This window comes from Cetorhinus maximus, chromosome 3 (assembly GCF_964194155.1).
Source record: "Cetorhinus maximus chromosome 3, sCetMax3.hap1.1, whole genome shotgun sequence".
NCBI classification, from domain to species: Eukaryota; Metazoa; Chordata; class Chondrichthyes; order Lamniformes; family Cetorhinidae; genus Cetorhinus; species Cetorhinus maximus.
Window position 1 is genome coordinate 72,133,595 of NC_135881.1, and position 20,679 is coordinate 72,154,273.

The 20,679-nt window shown below is 42.0% G+C and overlaps 1 protein-coding gene across 5 annotated transcripts in view; it reads left to right on the top strand.

Annotated features, from left to right (window-relative positions):
• The window catches only part of dazl (deleted in azoospermia-like), a 191,341-nt gene that overhangs the window by 121,654 nt on the left and 49,008 nt on the right, over positions 1–20,679 (top strand). For all 5 annotated transcript variants that reach the window (XM_078538544.1, XM_078538542.1, XM_078538543.1 and 2 more), the window contains exon 9: positions 960–1,082. In XM_078538544.1, coding sequence (XP_078394670.1) covers positions 960–1,082 — 123 coding nt within the window. The remainder of the gene's footprint in view (positions 1–959; positions 1,083–20,679) is intronic.

Below are 20,679 nucleotides of genomic sequence, written 5' to 3' on the forward strand. Positions count from 1 at the left end.
TGTTTGAAATTTAAACCAGGCAGCTTGATCCTGATTGGTCAAGACATTGCCCTGAGGAGTGAGTTAGCAAATGGCTGTCACTTATTTTTAGTTGAAACAGGTGCAGTGTGTGTACATGTTCTTTCTGTCTGCAAAAAACAGGGCCCTGTGATTTAATAGATGTAGCTTCCAGTACACGCAAATGTGCCACATTGCAAGCCCGACTGACTATCTTAAATTGGTTGTCAGTGTGATTCTTAGCACACTGACAATTTTTTGGCAAATGTTGCCCAATCATGCAATCACATTTAATGCTGGACACTTTTCAGTTTTGCAAGCATAGACTGGTTGGGTAGGGTCTGTACCTTGCCCATTGTGAACAGCGGCTGGGACATGCTGTTTGATACGATTTGCCAGTCTTTGGGATGTATGGCTACATACCCAGCACCACACTGGCACTGAAATTCATATACCATATTACTTACTTGTGTGATATGCAGAACACCTTTTAGCATTGTGGCATATTTGCATGTACTGGAAGCTACATATAATTGATACACAAGGCAGTGTTCTTTACAGACAAACAGAACATTGCACCTGTTTCAGCTAAACAAAATAAATTACAGCCATTTGCTAACTCATTGGTCATGGCATTGCTCTGAGGAATCGGTTAGGCTGCCTGGTTAAATTTCAAACGGTGCTTGGCAGTTAACTGTCAGTCACCATCATTGGTGCATTCTCCATAGCAACACTCTTCACATACAGTATAGATTGTTGTTTTCCCCTTATATTGGTATCCTTGCGAAGTGTCCTGATGAGTGCAAGATGAAAAGCTTTGACAAGCCTCTTTTTTTTCAGCAATACTTAAGGTGATTTAGTTGAACTTAATTCAACAACTCTACTTTTTCCATTCTTTGCACTGAAGCATTCTTACAATATAAAGAACTAAAGTTTATTCTTAATTTTTCCCCCGTAATTAGCCTACCACAGGGACATACGTGAACTCCCCATATCCTGAAATGATTAACCCAGGAACTGTGTTTGTGCAGAGGGAATGTGATGCACAACAAACTCCATCTTCGCCTCTAGATACTGTGGAAAAGGTAATCAACTAATTTACAAAGATTTTCAAAACTTTGTCCTTTCCTGTATAAAAATAATGCCAAAATTATGTGGGGAAAGTTGATGACTAATGTAAAATCGTGTCGATGTTGGGGGGTGTGAGAATGAAGGAGGTATTGTCTCTCTCTAAATTTCCACACTATCTTTGTCTCTTGATTCACCACCTCACTGGCCTGAATTCTCAATTCCTTTCCTTCTATAAATCACAATCACCTTATATAGTCCCTCACAAGGGAAAGCTACTTTTCTGCACTGCGGTGATTTTAAGTTTGATTTCAAGTAAATATACCATTTTTAATTTCTTCTAGTAATTTATTAGTGGCCCCACTATGATGTTTGAAACCTGTTTATCAGTTTACCTAGATTTTTTTTCCCCAGCACTGCAGCCTGTGGGTTATGTCAATTCCTGCATTTTTAAAAAAAAGTTTGTCCTTGGGATGTGGGTGACATCGACAAAGCTGGTGGCCTTGAAGGTTTGCAGTCTTTGTGGTGATGGTGGTACTGTGCTAGTAATAGGTAGGGAATTCCAGCATTATGATTCAATGAATAAACAACATGTGATATACATTCAAGCCATGATTGTACATAATTTGGAACAGATAATGCCTAGGTTATTACTGCTTTTGATCTACCCAGTGGTAGAAGTTGTGGAAGGTAGGCGCTGTTGAATTACGCTTGGCAAGTTGCTATGATAAATCCTTTTTTCCATTTGGTTTCAAGATGTGGGTCGCACTGAGGTGGAATTTATTACCCATCCCTGGTTATCCAAAGAAACTAATGATGGACCTTCTGGAACCAATCTAGTCATTGTGGTGCCAATTCTCCCACAGTAGTGTTGGGAAGCATATTCCAGTATATTGACTTAATGACAATGAAGCAAGTCAGGACGGTGGAGAACTTGGAGAAAGTAGTTTTCACACCACATTGCTGTTCCGGCCCTTATCTGGAGATGGATATGCTGCCAAGTTGTTGCAACGCATCCTTTAGATTTTTTTTATTGATTCATGGAATATGGGTATCGTTAGCCAGACCAGAATTTATTACCGATCCTTAATCACCCTTGAGAAGGTGGTGTTGGAGCTGGTTGTAGTTTTACACATTGCAACCCTAGCACGCCAATTGTGCAGAGAATGGATACTGAGTTCAGTAGCACTGTTACCAGTCAATTAAATTACACTGAACTGGGCAGTCAAGTTTCTCAAGTGTTATAGCTGCCCACACCCTGTGGAGTATTTTATCATACTCCTGCCTTGAATCATGTTGATAGTGTTAAAAATTTGAAGGATCAGGTGATGAACCACTCCTGTGATGAGCTACTCCTCAAAAGGCACCCAGCTTTTCCCCTACTCGTAGCCATGGTTTTAATGTGGTTTCTCTAGAACAGCTTCTGATTCAAAATGTTTATGATAGGGAAGTTGATAATGGTGGTTTCATTGAAGGCCCAGGAGAGAGCGTTGGGTTTCCCTTGTACAAGATGGTCCTTACCTAGCTAGCATGTGTAGTGCAAATAATACCTCCACTTATTAGCTCAAATCTGGATACTATCCAGGTCATATTGTAGGTTGACATCAGCTGCTTTATTACTGGACTTGTGAATGAAGCTTAACGCCAAAATCATCACTAAACAATTGCACTCCTGGCTTTGAGGGATTACAGATCATTGAAACAGTTGAAGATGGTTGAGCCAAGGATGTTTTCCTGAACAACATTCTTTGCAACAGATATTACTTTGGCCTCTTTGGCTTCAATTTTGCTAGGATGATGCTATGCTAAGCACTATCTTGACAACAAGGATAGCTACTCTCTTGTAACATTCAACTGTTGTGACCACGCGTACATGAAGGTTGTGAATAGCTGTCATGTGATGGCATTATTGACTCCTTCCATCACTGCTGATTGGGAGGAGATTGCTGGGGCTCTTGCAGATAGGACATACCTGGGCAATCTTTTACATTGCTGGGTAGATGCCAGTATCATTGTACTTAAAAAGATAGGATGAGGTGTGACTAATTTTGATGCTTAGGATTTAAGCACTACATCCAGAGAATTATTAGGGGCCTTTGCAGTGTCAGTACCTTAACTGTTTGTTAATATCACAGAAACATAGATTTATACCATAGGAGGCCATTCAGCTCATTGTCTGTGCTGGCTAAAGAGAAGCTATCCAGTCTAATCCCACCTTCCAATTTGGTCCGTAGCCCGATAGGTTACAATACCAAGTGTCATTGAGTTAATTGAATTGGCTGGAGCATGAAAATGGGGATCTTGAGAGGAGGCCAAACTATGATCATCCATTTGGCATTTCTGGCTGAAGAAACTTGCAAACTTTTCAGCCTTGCCTTTTCAGTCACATGCTGGGCTCCATGATGGCCGAGGATGGTTTTTTCATGGAGGTGCCCCCTCCTCTTGGTTGCTTAGTTGCTTACCACCAGGTCTGCCAAGTTTGGCATTGATTGTTGGTTTCTGAACTCCTTAACTCTGTCAGTGCCCTTATCCTTTTAGTTTTTAGAATGCAGGCAGCCTTCTGCAGTAATTTCACCAGGGTAGCATCTCGCTTTCAGCTATGCCTAGTGCTGTTCCTGTCATGCTATTTTACGCATTAATTGAACCAAGTTTGGTCATTTTGGCTTAATGGGGGACAGACATATGCCAGGTTGTAATGAAATAGAATTGTGGCTTATAGCTACCCAGTTTGGATTTCCAGGTCTGCTTTTAGTCTGTCACAGAACAGATGGTGGCAGTGTCCTCCCCATGAATGTGAGACTTGAGTTTTGCAAGGTCTATTACAATGGTCACTTCTCACTAGAGATGGATGGACATGTCTGCATTGGGTAGTTGGTGAGGGTGTGTAGATTTCTTCCTTATGTTGGTCCTGTCACCACTTGTTAAAGGGACTTTGTCCTTGGGAGCTTGGCCAGTGATGGCATAACCGAGCCACTGTGTTGTGGACTTTGATGTTCAGGGTATATTCTGTATAAGTGCTTCCCTCGGCTTCCTCCAACTGATGTTTAAGATGGAGGAATATTGATTCTTCATTGAGGGGATATGATAGGTGACATCCAGCAGAATTTTTCCTTAAATTTAACCTGCATGGGATATAACCACAGACCACATGACCCAATGTTGGCTCCCAGGGCCACTCTTAAACTCTGGTGGGTCTGTCTTGTTGGTATGAAAAGACATATCTGGAAATAGTGATGGACATGTATAGGATATTCGCTGATATTATTTTGCAAGTATGACTATGTTCAACTCATGGTTGACTACTCTATGTGATAGTTCTCCAAGTTGGGGCATCTATCCCCACATATGAGAGGAGCATCTTGCATGATTTTCTGGACTGAGATTGCACTTGAGGTATGGTAGCCTACTGGTAATGGCACTGGACTAGCAATCTGGAGGTTGAGACTTCAATACTGTGAAAATGGGCATGGGTATCAAAATGTGTATTAAACCTGTGCATGTTGCTATGAATGTAGGCAGTACCTAAACACTGCTGAGTGGCTGCATGCCTTAGCAGGGAGCTCAAGTTTGTGTGGTGTTAACACCACTTAAAGCTAGCCTGTACTGAAAGCCAAATTTCATGGTCCAAATGTCAGGGAAAGTGGACAAATTAAATTCAGTAAATCTGGTAATTTATTGATTACCTCCAAAACAATAATCTTGAAAATTTTCAGATTCTAAAACACAACTGACTCCCTAATATCTTTCAGGGAAAGATACCTGTCACTTCTAACTAGAGTTCAGTCCAACACTAAGGTTGACTCTCAAGATCCTTTGAAGTGTCCTAGCAAGGCACCTAGTTGCAAGGATGCACATAATGTTCAAAAATGTGATATTTTAGTTAGTACATACTGCAACCACAATGCTCATTGTGGAGGGGTTGGATTTTGAAACCAATTGCCATGCAAACAGATTGCACATTTCTAGATGGCATTGAGCTTCTTGAGTAATGCTGGGGTAGCAAGCATTCAGATGAGTAGCAAGTAAATCCAGCATGTTCCTGATGAACTTATAAATGGAGAGATTTTGAGCAGTTAGAAAGTGACCCAGCCATTGCAATGTATTTGATGTCTACCCTGCTCTTGGAGCCACATTTTTGACGTGGCTGGCCATGTCGAACTTCTGATGACAGGTGATCCCAAGTTGTTGATCGTGGGGTTCTTGCCGTCATGATTCCATGGAAGGCCAGGAGTAGCATTTGAGATGGTTATTACATAGTATTTATGTGGTGCAAATGTTAGCTGTCACTTGTCAACCCAAGCCTGGATGTTGCCTTAGGTTAACATGGGCTGCTTAATTATTTGAGGAGTTGTGAAAAAATAAAAGATGATCCACTTCTGCCCTTAGTGATGGAATAAATGTCATCAATGAAGCTGTTGATGTTCGGCCAAAGATGCTGCCTTGAGGACCTTGTGCAGCAATGTCTGGTGCTGTTATGATTTGCCTCTGACTGCCATATCAATTTTTATGATGGGTATAACATTGGCCGCAAGGGTGTTTTCCTTTTAAGCCTCATTGACTTCAATTTTTCTAGGGCTTCTTGGTGCCTGCTATATATTCAAATGCTGTCTTGATGTCATGCGCAGCTACTCCTCCCTCAACTCTGGTATTCACTCTTGTGCCAATGTCTGGTTCGTGGCTATGACGAAGTCTGAAACTGACGCTCTAGTAGAATTTGGGCTCGCTGTCGATGAGTAGGTGCTACTGATAACACTATTTAGAACTTTCATTACTGATGACTAAGAGGAGCCTGATTAAGGTATAGAGGAGTATTTGGATGGGCTAGATTAACCTTGTTTTTTTATGAATAGTCATAGTTGTGCAATTTTGCACATTGTCAGGAGGTATTAATGCTGTTGCTGTACTGGAACAACTGCACTGGGGTCAGAAAAGTGGGGAGAAGTAGGGGACAGCTAGTTCTGACAGGTCTACACTGCTAAAGCTGGAATGCTGTTGGGGCTGTAAGAAAGTGGAGTTTTGGTCTCTTGATAAATATATACCAAGGAACCTGACAAATCTCATAATTTCCTGTAACTCCCTTAAAATCATCTCCTAGTGTAGGTCCGAGAATGAGTGATGCCTGCCTTGGCTTCTGAACTGTATTATATTTAACTTGGATAGAAATGAATTTAATTTACTTAACCTTTGGCTAGGTTGTTCTCAAGCTGCTGAATGAATAAACTTTGTTGACGTCTCTTGAAAAAAGAAACCAGACCACAAGTGATGCATTAACAGCATATACTTCTAAGTTGGGTACATGCTTATAGACATATATTAGAATAAGCAGTTGAGCAGAGATCATTAATGGGCGATTACTTAACAATGAAGCATAGGTTGCACAGGCAGTCCAGTGTGTCACTGTAAATCAGCAATGGATGCCAAACATTAAACAATAGCATTGCACCACAGATCAGAGTTTGAGGTTATCAATTCATGAAATTACTTTAAGTAATTGTGATACCTGACAAGTTAACGGCTTTGAATAACCAGTTAACTGAATAGATCAAGCCTGTGCGTAATTCACAATGTGCGGAGTTTACATGGCCTCATGAGTGGCATGGTTACATCAACCTCCTCTTCCCTGGGTTGTGGGTGTGGCTTTTGGAGCATTGAATCGGTGAGTCCCATTTTGGCAGTGGGGTTATTGTTCCCTGTAAATTGATCTTTTACTCCTTGTTCTAATATTTTGGACCTGTAAGTGCAATGTTCTGAATCTGGTATTTAAATGTTCTTGAAGAACAAAGCGAATGTAGTTGAACTAAGGGAGACACTAAAGTGTAATCCAGAAAAGACAAAGGGAAATAGAAGACTAATTAGTCTGAGAGGTGCAGAATCATCTTTTATGTAATTTTTAAAGCAGGATTCCCTAACCAATTTTAATGAAATTGGTGCCAGCACCCCCTACTCGGCCCACCCTGGCCAATCAAGTAGTTTTAAGTGTAGAAACCTGGGGTTCTCATTGGGTTGCTAGAACATAGTTTTTCCTTCAGCAAAATAAAATGCATTTGACTTTTAGACTTCCTCCTCCTCCCCACCCCACCTCCACCACCTTGTAGTTCAGTTTTATCCAACATAAGTGGGAAGAGGTAACATTTTTTTACTCCTGTGTTCTCACACTAGTGTAAATTGGTGATAGTATAAGCAATTATGTTCCTAGTTCAATTAACCTAGAGATTTTGTGGCTTTAATTCATTTATGGCAGACTATTTGGGAAGCTCCATGGCCAAAAGCTTGATTCATGATTTGAACTAACTCAGAACGTTGTTAGCGAAAGCCTTTTCCGGCATTCATTTCAACAACTGAACTTCATTTTGTGTGACCAGCTTTCAAGCTGAAGCTCCATTTTAGTCACATTTTGGGATGAATCCTTCATGAACCTTGCTGGCGTACTCCAGCAGTTTACATGACATTGTTTTCATAACTGTTGCTGTATCCAGTACACTCATTTGCTGCTTAAATGTTACTTGAGGTGAACCAGTTTGGTTGGACTGACATTTGTGCGGACCTTGAGTGGAGATCACTCTATTTTTGGTGAACACACTTGGAAGCACTCCAGTCTTATCTCTGCATTTGTGTGCTGTGTACAAAGTGTTGAGTGTGGGGTTGATGGAGTCCCCTTTTGTTAGTTACCTGATTATCCACCACCTTTCTTGATTGGATATGATTTGCTGTGATCTGTTGATTGGGAGTCCACTTATCTCTAGTGCCATTAGTGTTGAGCATGCCCATAGCCCTGTTTTGTAACTCAGCTTGGTTGATTTCCTTGTGATGTGTCTGGCGACCACCTATTTTAATTTGTTTTCCGTTCACTCTAACCTCCATTTCAAAATGCATGGGACCAAGTCATTTCTGGATTTTAGAATTTTCTGAATGACGTTAGAATGCCTAACCATAAGTCTGAGAGCTAAAAGACCATGAATATAAATACTTATCTGATAAAACATTATAAAGCAGCAATAAAAATTGTTTTCCTTATACAAATACAGGAACTTTTGTGGCCGAAATCTTATGAAGGCAATGGGGGTCTCGCAAACTGGTGAGCGCCCCGTGTCGCTGCTCTTGGGAAGGCACTTGACAGGCCAGGTTGGAGGGGGGGTCTTCTCCTGGGATCCTTGATCTCAGGGTGAGCTGGCAGCTGTCTTGAATGGCAGCGCCACCGGGGAGTTAGTGCTGCTGCCAGTACAATATCCAGCTGAGGCTTTGTATAGTTGCTGGATTCCAGGCTACTGGTGGGGAGAGGGTGGTGGTAGGGTGAGGGGGCGCACGTGATCAGCAGCAAAGGCAAGCGGGTGTTCTCAGTGGGTCTCCCCTTCCCGATGCTGGGTCCCAGAATCAGGCATTTGCGCTCCTTTTGACTGAGGGAACCCCTAGAAGCCAGCAAGCAACCCCACACAATTTGCTTGTCGTGCTCCCTACGTTCTGAGCCTTCTGGGTTAATGATGGTGGTGGCAGGAACAGACCCCAGACTCTTAAGTGAGCATTAATTGGCCACTTAGCCTCAATTGGCAGCAGGGCAGGATGGCCACCCACAGGCCTCCCTGCCACTGACTTGATCGGGATTGGGAGGAGAAGGCGGTGGGGTCCCCACCTCTCACCTGATTAAATGTTCTCCTCTCCCCGCCCCCCCCCCCCCACCCCGCTACCAAAGTTGTCACAGGCGAGGGCAGAACATTCCAGCCACATTTTCGTTCCCAGAGTGTTATGGTACAATGATTCTGACTACATTATAATTGAATTTTTCATCCAGTTTGAAAGGGAGAAGAGTGGGTCTAAGACTAATATCTTAAACCTAAATAGGGCAACTGTGGGGATGAAAGCTGAGCTAGCTGAAATGAACTGGGAAACTAGACAAAGGGATAGATCAATAGAGAAGCAGTGGCAAACATTTAAGGGGATATTTCAGAGTATTCGGAATAAGCACATTCTCACTTTAAAGAGAAATTCTAAGGGGAGGGTACAGCATCCATGGTTAGCTAAAGATGTTAAAGAAAGCAACAAACTTAAGGAAAAAGCATACAACTTCACAAAGATGAGTGGCAGGACAGATGATTGGACAGAATGTAAAGAATGGCAGAGAATGACTTAAAGGTTAATCAGGAGACAGAAATTAGAGTATGAGAGACAGCTAGCTGGAAACGTAAAAATAGATAGCAAGAGTTTCTACATGTATTTTAAAAAGGAAAAGAGTACGTAAAGTGAGTGTTGTTCCTCTCGAGAGTGACATTGGGGAGTTAATGGATAATAAGGAAATGGCAGAAGAAATGAACAAATGATTTGCTTCTGTGTTCACTATAGAGGATACAAAAAACATCCCAGCAATAGCTGCAAACCAGGAGGTGAACGGGAGAAAGGAACTTGGTGAAATTGAAATCACTAGGGAAATGGTACTGAGCAAATTGATGGAGCTGTGGGCTGGCAAGCCTCTGGGTCCCAATGGGCTACATCCTAGGGTCTTAAAAGAGGTGGCTAATAAGGTAGTCAATGCGCTGGTGTTAATTTTCTAAAATTTACTAGATTCTGGAAAGGTTCCATCAGATTGGAAAGCAGCAAATGTAACCCCTCCCTTCAAGAAGGGAGGGAGGCAGAAGATCAGAAACTATAGGCCAGTTAGCTTGACATCTGTTGTGCGGAGGCTATTAGAATCGGTCATTAAGGAGGTTATAGCTGGGCACTTAGAGCTCAAGGCAATCAGGAAGAGTCAGCATGTATTTGTGAAAGGAAAATCATGTTTAACCAATTTATTGGAGCGTTTTGAAGGAGTAACATGCACAGTGGATGTAATGTAATGTACTTGGATTTCCAGAAGGCATTTGATAAGGTGCCACATCAAAGATTATTATGGAAAATAAAAGTGCAAGGTGTCGAGGGTAACATATTAGCATGGATAGAAAATTGGTTGGCAGAAAGCAGAGAGCATGCGTAAATAGGTCTCTTTCAGATTGGCAGGGTGTGACGAGTGGAGTCCCACAGCGGTCTGTACTGAGGCCTCAATTTGTTTACGATTTAAATCAAAGACTTAGATGAGGGGAGTGAAGACATGGTAGCTAAGTTTGCAGATGATACACAGATAGGTAGGAAAGTATGTTGTGACGAGGATATGAGGTTGCAGATGGATATAGGTAAGTTGAGTGAGTGGGCAAAGATCTGGCAAATGGAGTTTAATGTGGGAAAATATGGAATTGTTCACTTTGGCAGGAAGAACAAAAAAGCAGAATGTTACTTAAATGGAGAAGGTCTGCATAATTCTGAGGTGCAGAGGCATCTAGGTGTTCTAGTACATGAGTCACAAAAAGTATGCAGGTACAGCAAGTAATTAAGAAAGCTAATGGAATGCAATCCTTATGAGAGGGATTGAACATAAAAGTAAGGATGTTATGCTTCAGTTATACAGGGCATTGGTGAGACCGCATCTCAAATACTGGTAGTTTTGGTCTCATTTAAGGAAGGATGTAAATGCATTGGAGGTGGTTCAAAGGAGGTTTGCTAGATTGATACCTGGAATGAGTGGGTTGTCTTATGAGGAAAGGTTGGACAGACTGGGCTTGTTTCCATTGGAGTTTAGAAGAGTGAGGGGTGATTTGCTTGAAGTATACAAGATCCTGAACAGTCTTGACAAGGCTGGCGTCGAAAGGATGTTTCCTCTTATGGGTGAGTCCAGAACCAGGGGCACTGTTTTAAAATTAGGGGTCACCCTTTTGGGACAGACATGAGAATTTTTTTTGCGGGTTATGCGACTTTGGAATTATTTACCTCAGGAGGTGGTGGAGGTGGGGTCATTGAATATTTTTAAGGTAGATAGATTCTTGTTAGGCAAGAGAATCAGAACCTATTGGGGTTAGATGGGAATGTGAAAATCAAAACACAAAATGATCAGCCACGATCTTATTGAATGGCGGAGCAGGCTTGAGGGACCGAATGGTCTACACCTGTTCCTATTTCTTATGATGACGTTGGAGCACTTGGGCCTGTGCAAAAGCTTTCCGGACAACTGGTGTTTCTGAACAATAGATTTCTGGACTGGAGAGGTTATAGTGTATACCTTTTTTAAAATATACATCTCCTAGACTGCTGATCCAGCCACCTCCATCCCATGTCACAATTTTAGCATGTCAGAACTGTTTTAACGTTCACTGTATCCCCTGCCACCGTGATATGGCCATGCAAGATGGCTACGGATACCTGTCTGAGAGTGCGCACTGGTCCGTGCATGTGAAGAAATCCAACTGCACACCAGTTTACCCAGCACAACACAAACTTACTTTGCTTTCTAACACAGTTATTGCAGTATGCTCTTAGTTTGCGGATTTCCATGGACCCCACACATCACTTAGTTGGCAGGTAGCCCGCAATATCACTCGGCTTCAGAAAGAGAAGCAGAGAGACGGACCTGCAGGAGTTACTCAGCGCGGAGAGAGGAGCTTCTGAGTCCAGGAGCACTCTGAGTTTGAAAAACAAGTGAGCAGTGATGTCACAGGAAAGCCATAAGGTGAGTAACTGCTTTTAGGGAGGGTGTATAAAGAGCTGGAAATTGGAAAAACGTAAAGTTTTAAATAATGGTTAAATAGCTAAAGTGTGTTTAAATATTTTTTAAGTTTATCACAATTGTAAGGTTTATTAAGTTAAGGTCAAGTAAAATAAAGTTAACAAAAGTGCAGTAAAGTTGAGGCATGGCAGGGCAGTTTCAGTTGCATGAAATATATGTTCTGTAGCATGTGGGAAGTCATGGATGCTACCAGTGATCTAGACAACCACGTGCAGGAAGTGTCAACAGCTGTTGAAACTTGAGATCTGGAGTTTTTGAGCTCGAGTGGTGGCTGGAGTCACTCATTCGCGAGGCTGAGAGCTATGTGGATAGCAGGTTCAGAGACGTGGTCACACTGCAGGTTAGGAGCATGCAGATAGAGAGGGAATGGGTGACTGCCAGGAAGTCCAAGAGAGCCAGGCAGTGCAGGAGTCCTGTGAGGTCCTGCTCACTAATCGGTTATCTATTTTGGATGCTGATGTGCACTCAGAGCCAAGTTCGTGGCACCACGGTCGGCTCATAGGAAGAAGAGGGAAAGAACAGTAATGATAGGGGATTCTTAATTAGGAGAACAGGGTGGGCATTGCTGTGGCTGTAGACATGACTCTAGGGTGGTATGCTGCCTCCCTGGTGCCGGGGTCAAGAGTTTATGAAGCAGCTACAGGACATTCTTCTAGAGGAAGGTGAACAGCTAGGTGTCATGGTCCACTTCGGTACCAGAGACTTTGGTAGATAGTGGGATGAAGGCCTGAAACTAGATTTCAGGAAGCTAGAAAGGAGATTGAAAAGCAGGACCTCTAGGATTACTTCCAGTCCCATGTGCTAGTGAGCATAGAGATAGGAGAATTGAGCGATTTGAACAAGTAGCCGAAGAACTGGTGTAGGGACTCAGGCATCAGATTTCTGAGGCATTGGGCCTAGTTCTCAGGAGGGTTTAAATGAGATTGACAGGAGGATGGGAACCTGAGAGGGAGCTCAAATTCAATGGAAGCAAAACTGGTAAAAGGAAATAGAAAAGTAAAAAGCAAAAATAGAAGACAGGGGAAGCAGAGACAAGTATCAAAGAGGATCAGAATCAAGAATGAAGTTTAAAAAAGCAGAATTAAAGGCACTCTATCTGAATGCACGTAGCATTCACAAAAAGGTTGATGATTCAAATGCACAAATTGAGGTAAATGGGTATGATTTGATTGTTATTGGGGAAACGTGGCTACACGGTGATCAAAATTGGAAACTGAATATCCAAGGCATTTAGGAGGGATAGGCAGAAAATAAAAGCAGGTGGGGTAGAACTCTTAGGGGACGAGATCAGTACATTGGTAAGAGTGGATCTTAGATCGAAGGATCAAGATATGCAATCAAGTTTGGGTGGAGCTAAGAAACAGCAAGGGACAGCAAACATTGGTGGGAGTTGTATAGGCCACAAAACTGTAGTGGTAATGTTGGGCACAGTATAAATCAGGAAATTAGAGGTGCATGTAACAAGGGTAATACAGTAATCATGGGGGACTGCAATTTACACACAGACTGGGTTAACCAAATCAGCACTAATGCTGCTGTGGAGGATTAGTTCCTGGAGTGTGTATGAGATGGGTTTCTGGAGTAGTATGTTGAGAAGCCAACTAGGGATTGGGCTATTTTGAATATAGTGTTGTGCATTGAGAAAGGGCTAATTAATCTTGGTGTAAAGGAGCCTTTGGGAAATAGTGACCATAATATGATAGAATTTTGTGGTAAGTTTGAATGCGATGTAGGTCATTCTGAAGCTAAGGTCTTAATTCTGAAGAAAGGAAATTATGAAGATATGAGGGACAAGTTGGCTATGGTGGATTGGGAAAATGCACTAAAAGATTTCATGGTAGATGAGCAATGGCTAATATTTAAAGAAATACTTTGTGGTCTGCAGCAGACATACGTTCCTCTAAGGTACAGACACTCAAAGGGTAAGGTAAATCAACCATGGTTAATGGAAGAAGTCTAAGATTGCATTAGATCAAAGGAAGTGGTTTATAAGGATGCCAGAGAAAGTGTCAAGCCTGAGGATTGGGAGCAATTTAGAGCCCAGCAAAGGAGGACCAAGAAACTGATTAAGAAAGTGAAAAGAAAATATGAATGCCAACTGACAAGGAACATAAAGGCAGATTGTAAAAGCTGCTTTAGGCATGTACAAAGGAAAGGATTAGCTATGACAAATGTGGGTCCATTACAGGTGGGAACAGGATAATTGGCGGAGAAACTAAAAAGTTAATTTGCGCCTGTCTATGGAAGAAGACGCAGACAATCTCCCAAAAATTCTTGGCGATCAAGGGACTTGTGAAACTGAGGAACTAAAAAATTAGACAGTACCCAAAAAATTAACTGGGTTGAAGATCGATAAATCCCCTTGACCAGATGAGCTTCACCCCAGAGTGTTAAAGGAGGTACCTAGAGAGATAGTGGATGCATTGGTGGTTATCTTTCAAAATTCTATAGATTCTGGAAAGGTTCCTGTGGACTGGAAAGTAGTAAATGTAGCCCTGCTATTTCAGGAGGCAGAAAGAGGGCAAATGGAGAATTACAGACCTGTTAATTTGATGTCCGGTGTAGGGAAAATGTTAGAATCTATTATGAAGGATGTGATAACTGGACATGTAGAAAAGAATGGTAAAATTGGGCAGAGTCAGTGTGATTTATGAAAGGGAAATCCTGTTTGACAAACTTGTTGGGAGTTTTTTGAGGATGTTACTTGTAGCATAAATAAAGGAGCACCAGTGGATGTTGTGTATTTGGATTTTCAAAAGGCTTTTGCTGATGTCCCACATAGGAAGTTAGTAAATAAATATACTAGTATGGATTGAGAATTGGTTAGGCAGAAAGCAGAGTAGGAATAAACAGATCATTCTCAGGATGGTAGGCTGTTACTAGTGGGGTGTCGCAAGGATCCATGTTAGGTCCACAGCTGTTCACAATCTATATAAATGATTTGGATGTGGGGACAAATTGTAATATTTTCAAACTTGCTGATGATACCAAACTGAGTGGAAATGTAAGTTGAGGATGCAAGGGAGCTTCAAGAGGACTTGGACAGGCTAAGTGAATGGGCGAGAACATGGCAGATGGAATATAATGTGAATAAGTGTGAAGTTATTCACTTTGTTAGAAAAGACAGGAAGGCAGAGTATTTCTTAAATGAAAAGAGATTGGAAAGCATTGATGTCCAAAAGGACCTGGGTGTCCTTGTTCATGAAAGCTAAAAGCTAACGTGCAGGTGCAGCAAACAATTAGGAAGGCAACTGGCATGTTGGCCTTCATCACAAGGAGATTTGAGTACAGGCGTAAGGATGCCTTGCTGCAGTTGTATAGAGCCTTGGTGAGACCTCACCTGGAGGATTATACACGGATTTGATACCCTTATCTAAGGACGGTTATACGTCGTAGAAGGAGTGCAATGGAGGTTCACCAGATTAATCCCTGGGATGGTGGGATTGTCTTATGAGGAGAGATTGAGGAAACTGTGTCTGTATTCCCTGGAGTTTCAAAGAATGAGGAGTGACCTCATCGAAACTTAGAAAATTCTTAAGGGGCGTGACAGGTTGGATGTAGATAAGGTGTTTCCCCTGGCTGATGAGTTTAAAACCAAGGGACATAACCTCAGGATAAGGGGTAAACCATTTAAGGCTGAGGTGAGGAGGAATTTCTTCACTCAGACTGGTGATTCTTTGGAATTCTCTACCCCAGAGGGCTGTGGAAGCTCAATCATTGAGCAAGTTCAAGACAGAAATTGATGGATTTCTGGAGGCTAATGACATGGGAGAGTGTGGGAAAGTGGCATTGAGGTAGATGATCAGCCATGGTCTAATTAAATGGTAGAGCAGGCTCAATGGGTTGAATGGGCTACTCCTGTTCCTATGTTCCTAATATGTAGCTCATTTTAATGATTTCTGTCGTCTCGTCGTTTACAAGCATTGCGAACATGTGTTGATAGATATTCAGTGATCTGAAAAGTTTCAGTCAAGACAGGAAAGAAAACGGCTGTAATGTTGTACTGAGCTCACTAATTCTAGTGGGTTTAGCGAAAGAGTCCTGCCTTAAAACATCTGCATATTCTGTCTGGTTCTCAAATTTCTTCAGTTTAAGAAAGATCAATGAATTAATAAGATGCAGAACAAAATATGATTTTGCAAAGTACCGGCAGCCACTTTATTTTGATGCATGGTACATAGCCCTTGAAAGTAAATAAGCTGGGTTCATGTTGCACATTGCTCCCTGCTGCATATTCCCACGGCAACTCCGCATGCACGGCATTGGCAGCAAAAGTGGCCTTTAACATATTGCAAGTGCTGCAAAAGAGGTTAGTAAGGATGAAAAAGTTAGTAAGGGAGCATTTAAACAAATTTGGCAAGGGTGGAGGAACCAGGAAGAATTATCAGAGGAATACCAAGGTGCACATACTGAGAGAGAATGGATGGCATTAGGTTAAGGAATAATAAGTTATTAGGTGGGGTCAGAGTAAATAAAATCTAAATCAGGATTAATGTGCATGTATGTGAATGCATGGAGTGTGGTTAATAAGAATGGTGAGTTATAGGCACAGATTGACATGTGAAAATATGATGTGGCTATATCAGACCTGTCTCAAATAAGGGCAGGATTAGATGTTAAATATTCCTGGACATAAGGTGTTCAGGAAAGATAGGAAAGGAAGAAAAGGAGGAGGGGTGGTGGCATTGGTTAAGGAGAGCATTTCAGTGCTGGAGAGAGACTGCTCCAGAGGGGTCAAAGACACAATCTATTTGGCTAGAGCTAAGGAACAAAAAAGGCACAATTTCATTACTCAGTGTAATATATAAGCCACATTCTAGTGAAAAGGATATAGAGGAACAAATTTGCAAAGAAATTAGAGGTGTAAAAATTTACAAAGGAGTTATAATGGGGGACTTTACTATCCCAGTCTATATTTGGAAAATTAGTTGTGTGAAGGGCAGAGAGGGGCAAGAGTTCCAAGATTGTGTTTATGAAAATTTTCTACATCAGTAGGTTTCCAGTCCAGCAAGGGGAATCATTGCTGGACCTGGTTCTTAGGAATGAGATGCGCCATGTAGATCAAATATCAGTAGGAGAACATTTAGGGGACAGTGATCATCATATAATAAGGTTTAGGGTGGCTATGGAAAAAGACAGCAATCTAGAGTAGGAATAATTAACTGATGGAAAGCAAACTTCAAAGGGGTAAGAATGGATCTGGGCCAAAATAAATTGGGATGAATGGTTGGCAGCAAAAACAGTAGTTGAACAATAGGCTACCTTCAAAGAAGAGAGTTTGGGCATGGTCAAGGTTTATTCCTTAGAGGAAGATAGGGTAAACGAATCCAGAGCTCCGTGAATGACAGAAGAGATAGGGTTTAAGATGAAGATGTCAAGAAATCCGGACTTATCGTCATGTGGAGGCCGAGGATTATGATACCAACAGGCAGAGAGTTTCAGCGCATGTGTGGTGTGCAGCAGCATGTCTGGCCTCATATGCTCTGTTCTGAGTTGTTGCTCCTCCAGCAATTAAAGGGCTCTGCCATCCTGACAGCAATGCGCCTGCTTGAAGGAAAGAAAAAGAAATGGTGTGAAAACCAGGCCAAGTGACCCAGGACCCAAGTGACCATAATAAGAGAGGAGTGCTGGACAGGGATAAGTCCCAAAAGAAGAGTCCTAGACGGAGAGGAGACAAAGTGAGGCTCCAGTTGGAGAGAGGAGCAGAGAGAGGCTCCAAGCAGAAAAAGAGCTGTGGTTGACAGACTTTTAAGTAATGAGGGCTCAAGAGAACCCCTGAAAATCGAAGAAGGTTGGCGATTCCATGCTACAGGCCTTTGGGGAAACGGTAACCCTCTGAGTAAGTAGTATTCTGCTCGGCACAGCAGAAGAGTTGAAATTGTGCTTGATGAAGTGCAGACTTGAATCCAGAGAAACGGAGCCTCAGGAGGCTGGATTGAAACGCTGTGAGGTGAGTCAACAGAGTTGGAACGGCTTTTGGAGAGAATTCCAAGGAAAGATATGTAAAAATGAAGACGGGAATCCCTTGTGAGAGAGACAGCATTTCAGTGCAATCTGTTGACTCTAGTGTTTACTGATATGTGTGTGGGTTGTAGAGAAATCCTTGGAATCCATCTTGGTCACACCTGTCATTTATTGTGCAATGTGGTGTGTTCAACCATGTTTGCCTGTTAATTCACACGTATCTCATATTAACTCTGAATTTGATGATAGAAAATGTAAATTGTTTTATCTTTGACCTTGTATAGTAAAGTTTTTGTTCAAAGCCTGTGGAAGTTTGTGGCTTTATTCTCTTCGCAAGTGTCTTGAATCTCAAACTTTGTCTACTTTAAACAAAAAGTTACTGGCCCCTAATCAGATTGTACCAAACATTTGGGGATCTGGTTCAGGATCATCATAAAGAAGAAAAAGTATGCTGTGACAAATGAGGTGGATAATACCAGGCTGAATATAGATGGTGCAGAGGGGAAGTGAAGAAGCAAAGAGGAAGTATGAAAAAAGATTGGCAGCTAACATAAAAGGGAATCTTCAGAAATATAGTTTTTTCAGAAATATAAATAATGAAAAGATTTAGGGACCTGAAAGGGATACAGAATTCCATGATCAGAAATTGAACTGGATTAGCTATGTAGATACTGTGACCTCTTATAGCCAGAGGCTTAGAGTTCTGCAATGAGTAATTCACCTCCTGACTCCCCCAAAGCCTGCCAACTATCTACATGGTACAAATCAGGACTGTGATTGAATACTCTGCCCATGCCTGGATGAGTGCAGCTCCACTAACACTCAAGAAGTTTGACACCATCCAGGACAAAGCAACCCACTTGATGAGCACCCCATCCACCACCTCCAACATTCATTCTGTCCACCACCGATGCAGAGTAGCAGCAGCGTGTACCATCTGCAAGATGCACTTCTGCAACTCGCCAAGGCTCCTTAGACAGCACCTTCCAAAGCTGCAACCTCTACCATCTAGAAGGACAAGGGCAACAAATGCATGGGATCACCACCACCTGCTAGTTCCACTTCAAGCCGCAGCATCCTGACTTGGAATTATGTCGTTGTTCCTTGATTGTCACTAGGTCAAAATCCTGGAATTCCCTTCCCAACAGCACTGTGGGTGTACCTGCACCACATGGACTATAATAGTTCAAGAACATGGCTTACCATCACCTCAAGAGCAATTAGGGATGGGCTATAAATTATGGACCAGCCACACCCATGAAAGAATAAAAATAAATGTGATTTGCACACGGAGGCAGGGGGAATAGGTAAGGTACTGAGCGAATACTTTGCATCTGTTTTTACAAAGGAAGATGCTGCCTAGGCCAAATGAAAGAGGAGGTAATTAATGCACTAGAAGAATTTAAAATTGATAAGGAAGTAGTATTTGGCTGTCTGTACTTAAAGTTGACAAGGCACCAGGACTGGATGAGATACATCCAAGGACACTGAGTGAAGTGAGAGTGGAAATTGCGGAAGCACTGGCAATAATTTTCTAGTCTTCCTTATACTCAGCTGGTGCCAGAGGACTGGAGAATTGCATTTATACCCTTGTTCAATAAAAAAGATATAAGGATAAGCCCAGGAACTACAGGTCAGTAAGTTTAACTTCGATGGTGGGGAAACTTTTTAGAAGCGACAATTCGAGACAAAATTAGTAGCCTCATGGACAAATGTGGGTTAATTAAAGAAAGCTAGCAGAGATTTAAGGGAAAATCATATTTAACTAACTTGGAAGTGGTAACAGGGTTGATGAGGGCAATGCTGTTGATATTGTGCACATTGACTTCCAAAAGGTGTTTGATACAGGGGACCATAACAGACTTGTGAGCCAAGTTATAGCTCATGGAGTAAGATGGAAGGTAGCAACATGGATACGAAATTGGCTGAGTGACAGAAAATAGCGAGTAGTGGTTAATGGATGTTTTTTTGGGCTGGAGGAAGGTTTGTAGTGGAGTTTCCCAGGTGTCAGTATTGGGATCTTTGCTTTTCATGACATACATTAATGACCTAGACCTTGGTATACAGCGCACAATTTCAAAATTTGCAGATAATTCAAGATTTGGAAGCATTTTGAACTGTGATGAGGATAGTGTAGAACTTCAAAAGGACATAAACAAGTTGGTGAAATGGGTGGAAAGGCAGCAGATGAAATTCAGTGTTGAGAAGTGTGAAATGATTTTTTTTTTGGGAGGAAAAACACGGAGAGACAGTATAAAATAAAGGATAAAACTCTGAAAGGATTGCAGGAGCTAAGGGATCAGGGTGTATGTGTGAATAGATCATTGAAGGTGGCAGGACAGGTTGAGGGAGCGGTCAATAAAGCATACAGTACATTAGGCTTTATTAATAGGGGCATTGAGTCCAAAAGCAAGGAGGTTATGTTGAACTTGTATAAGACACTAGTTCAGCCTAGCTTGAAGCATTGCAATCCAGTTCTGAGTGCCACGCTTTAAGATGTGAGGCATTGGAGAGACTGCAGAATAGATTCAGGAAATGATTCCAGGGAACTTCAGTTATGATGATAAATTGAGAAGTTTAGACTGTTTGCTTTGAAGAGATGGCTGAGAGGAGATTTGATGGTATTCAAAATTGTGGGATCTGGGCAGAGTGGATAAGGCGAAACTGTTCCCACTCCTGCATGGTTGAGGTCTGGAGTGCATTGTCCGAGAGTGGTGAAAGCAGGTTCAATCGAGACGTTCAAAAGGAAAATAGATTGTTTCCTGGAAAGGAAAAATGTACAGGGTTATGGGGAGAAGGTGGAGGAATGGCATTAGGTGAATCGCTCAGTCAAAGTACTGGTGCAGACACGATGGGCTGAATGACCTCCTGTGGTGTAACAATTCTGAAATTGCCTATATTTGATTCACCCTGGCACAGGGAAACCACTGGATTCAGTTCAGTAAGACTCATTTTAGCCCCAAGACTTTGTGTTGTCCAATCTTGGTACAGAATTCTGCATCACCTGAGACCCATTCTATCGGAGGTGGTATGGTCACAGACCAGGTGATGAGATTTGAAGGCCTTAC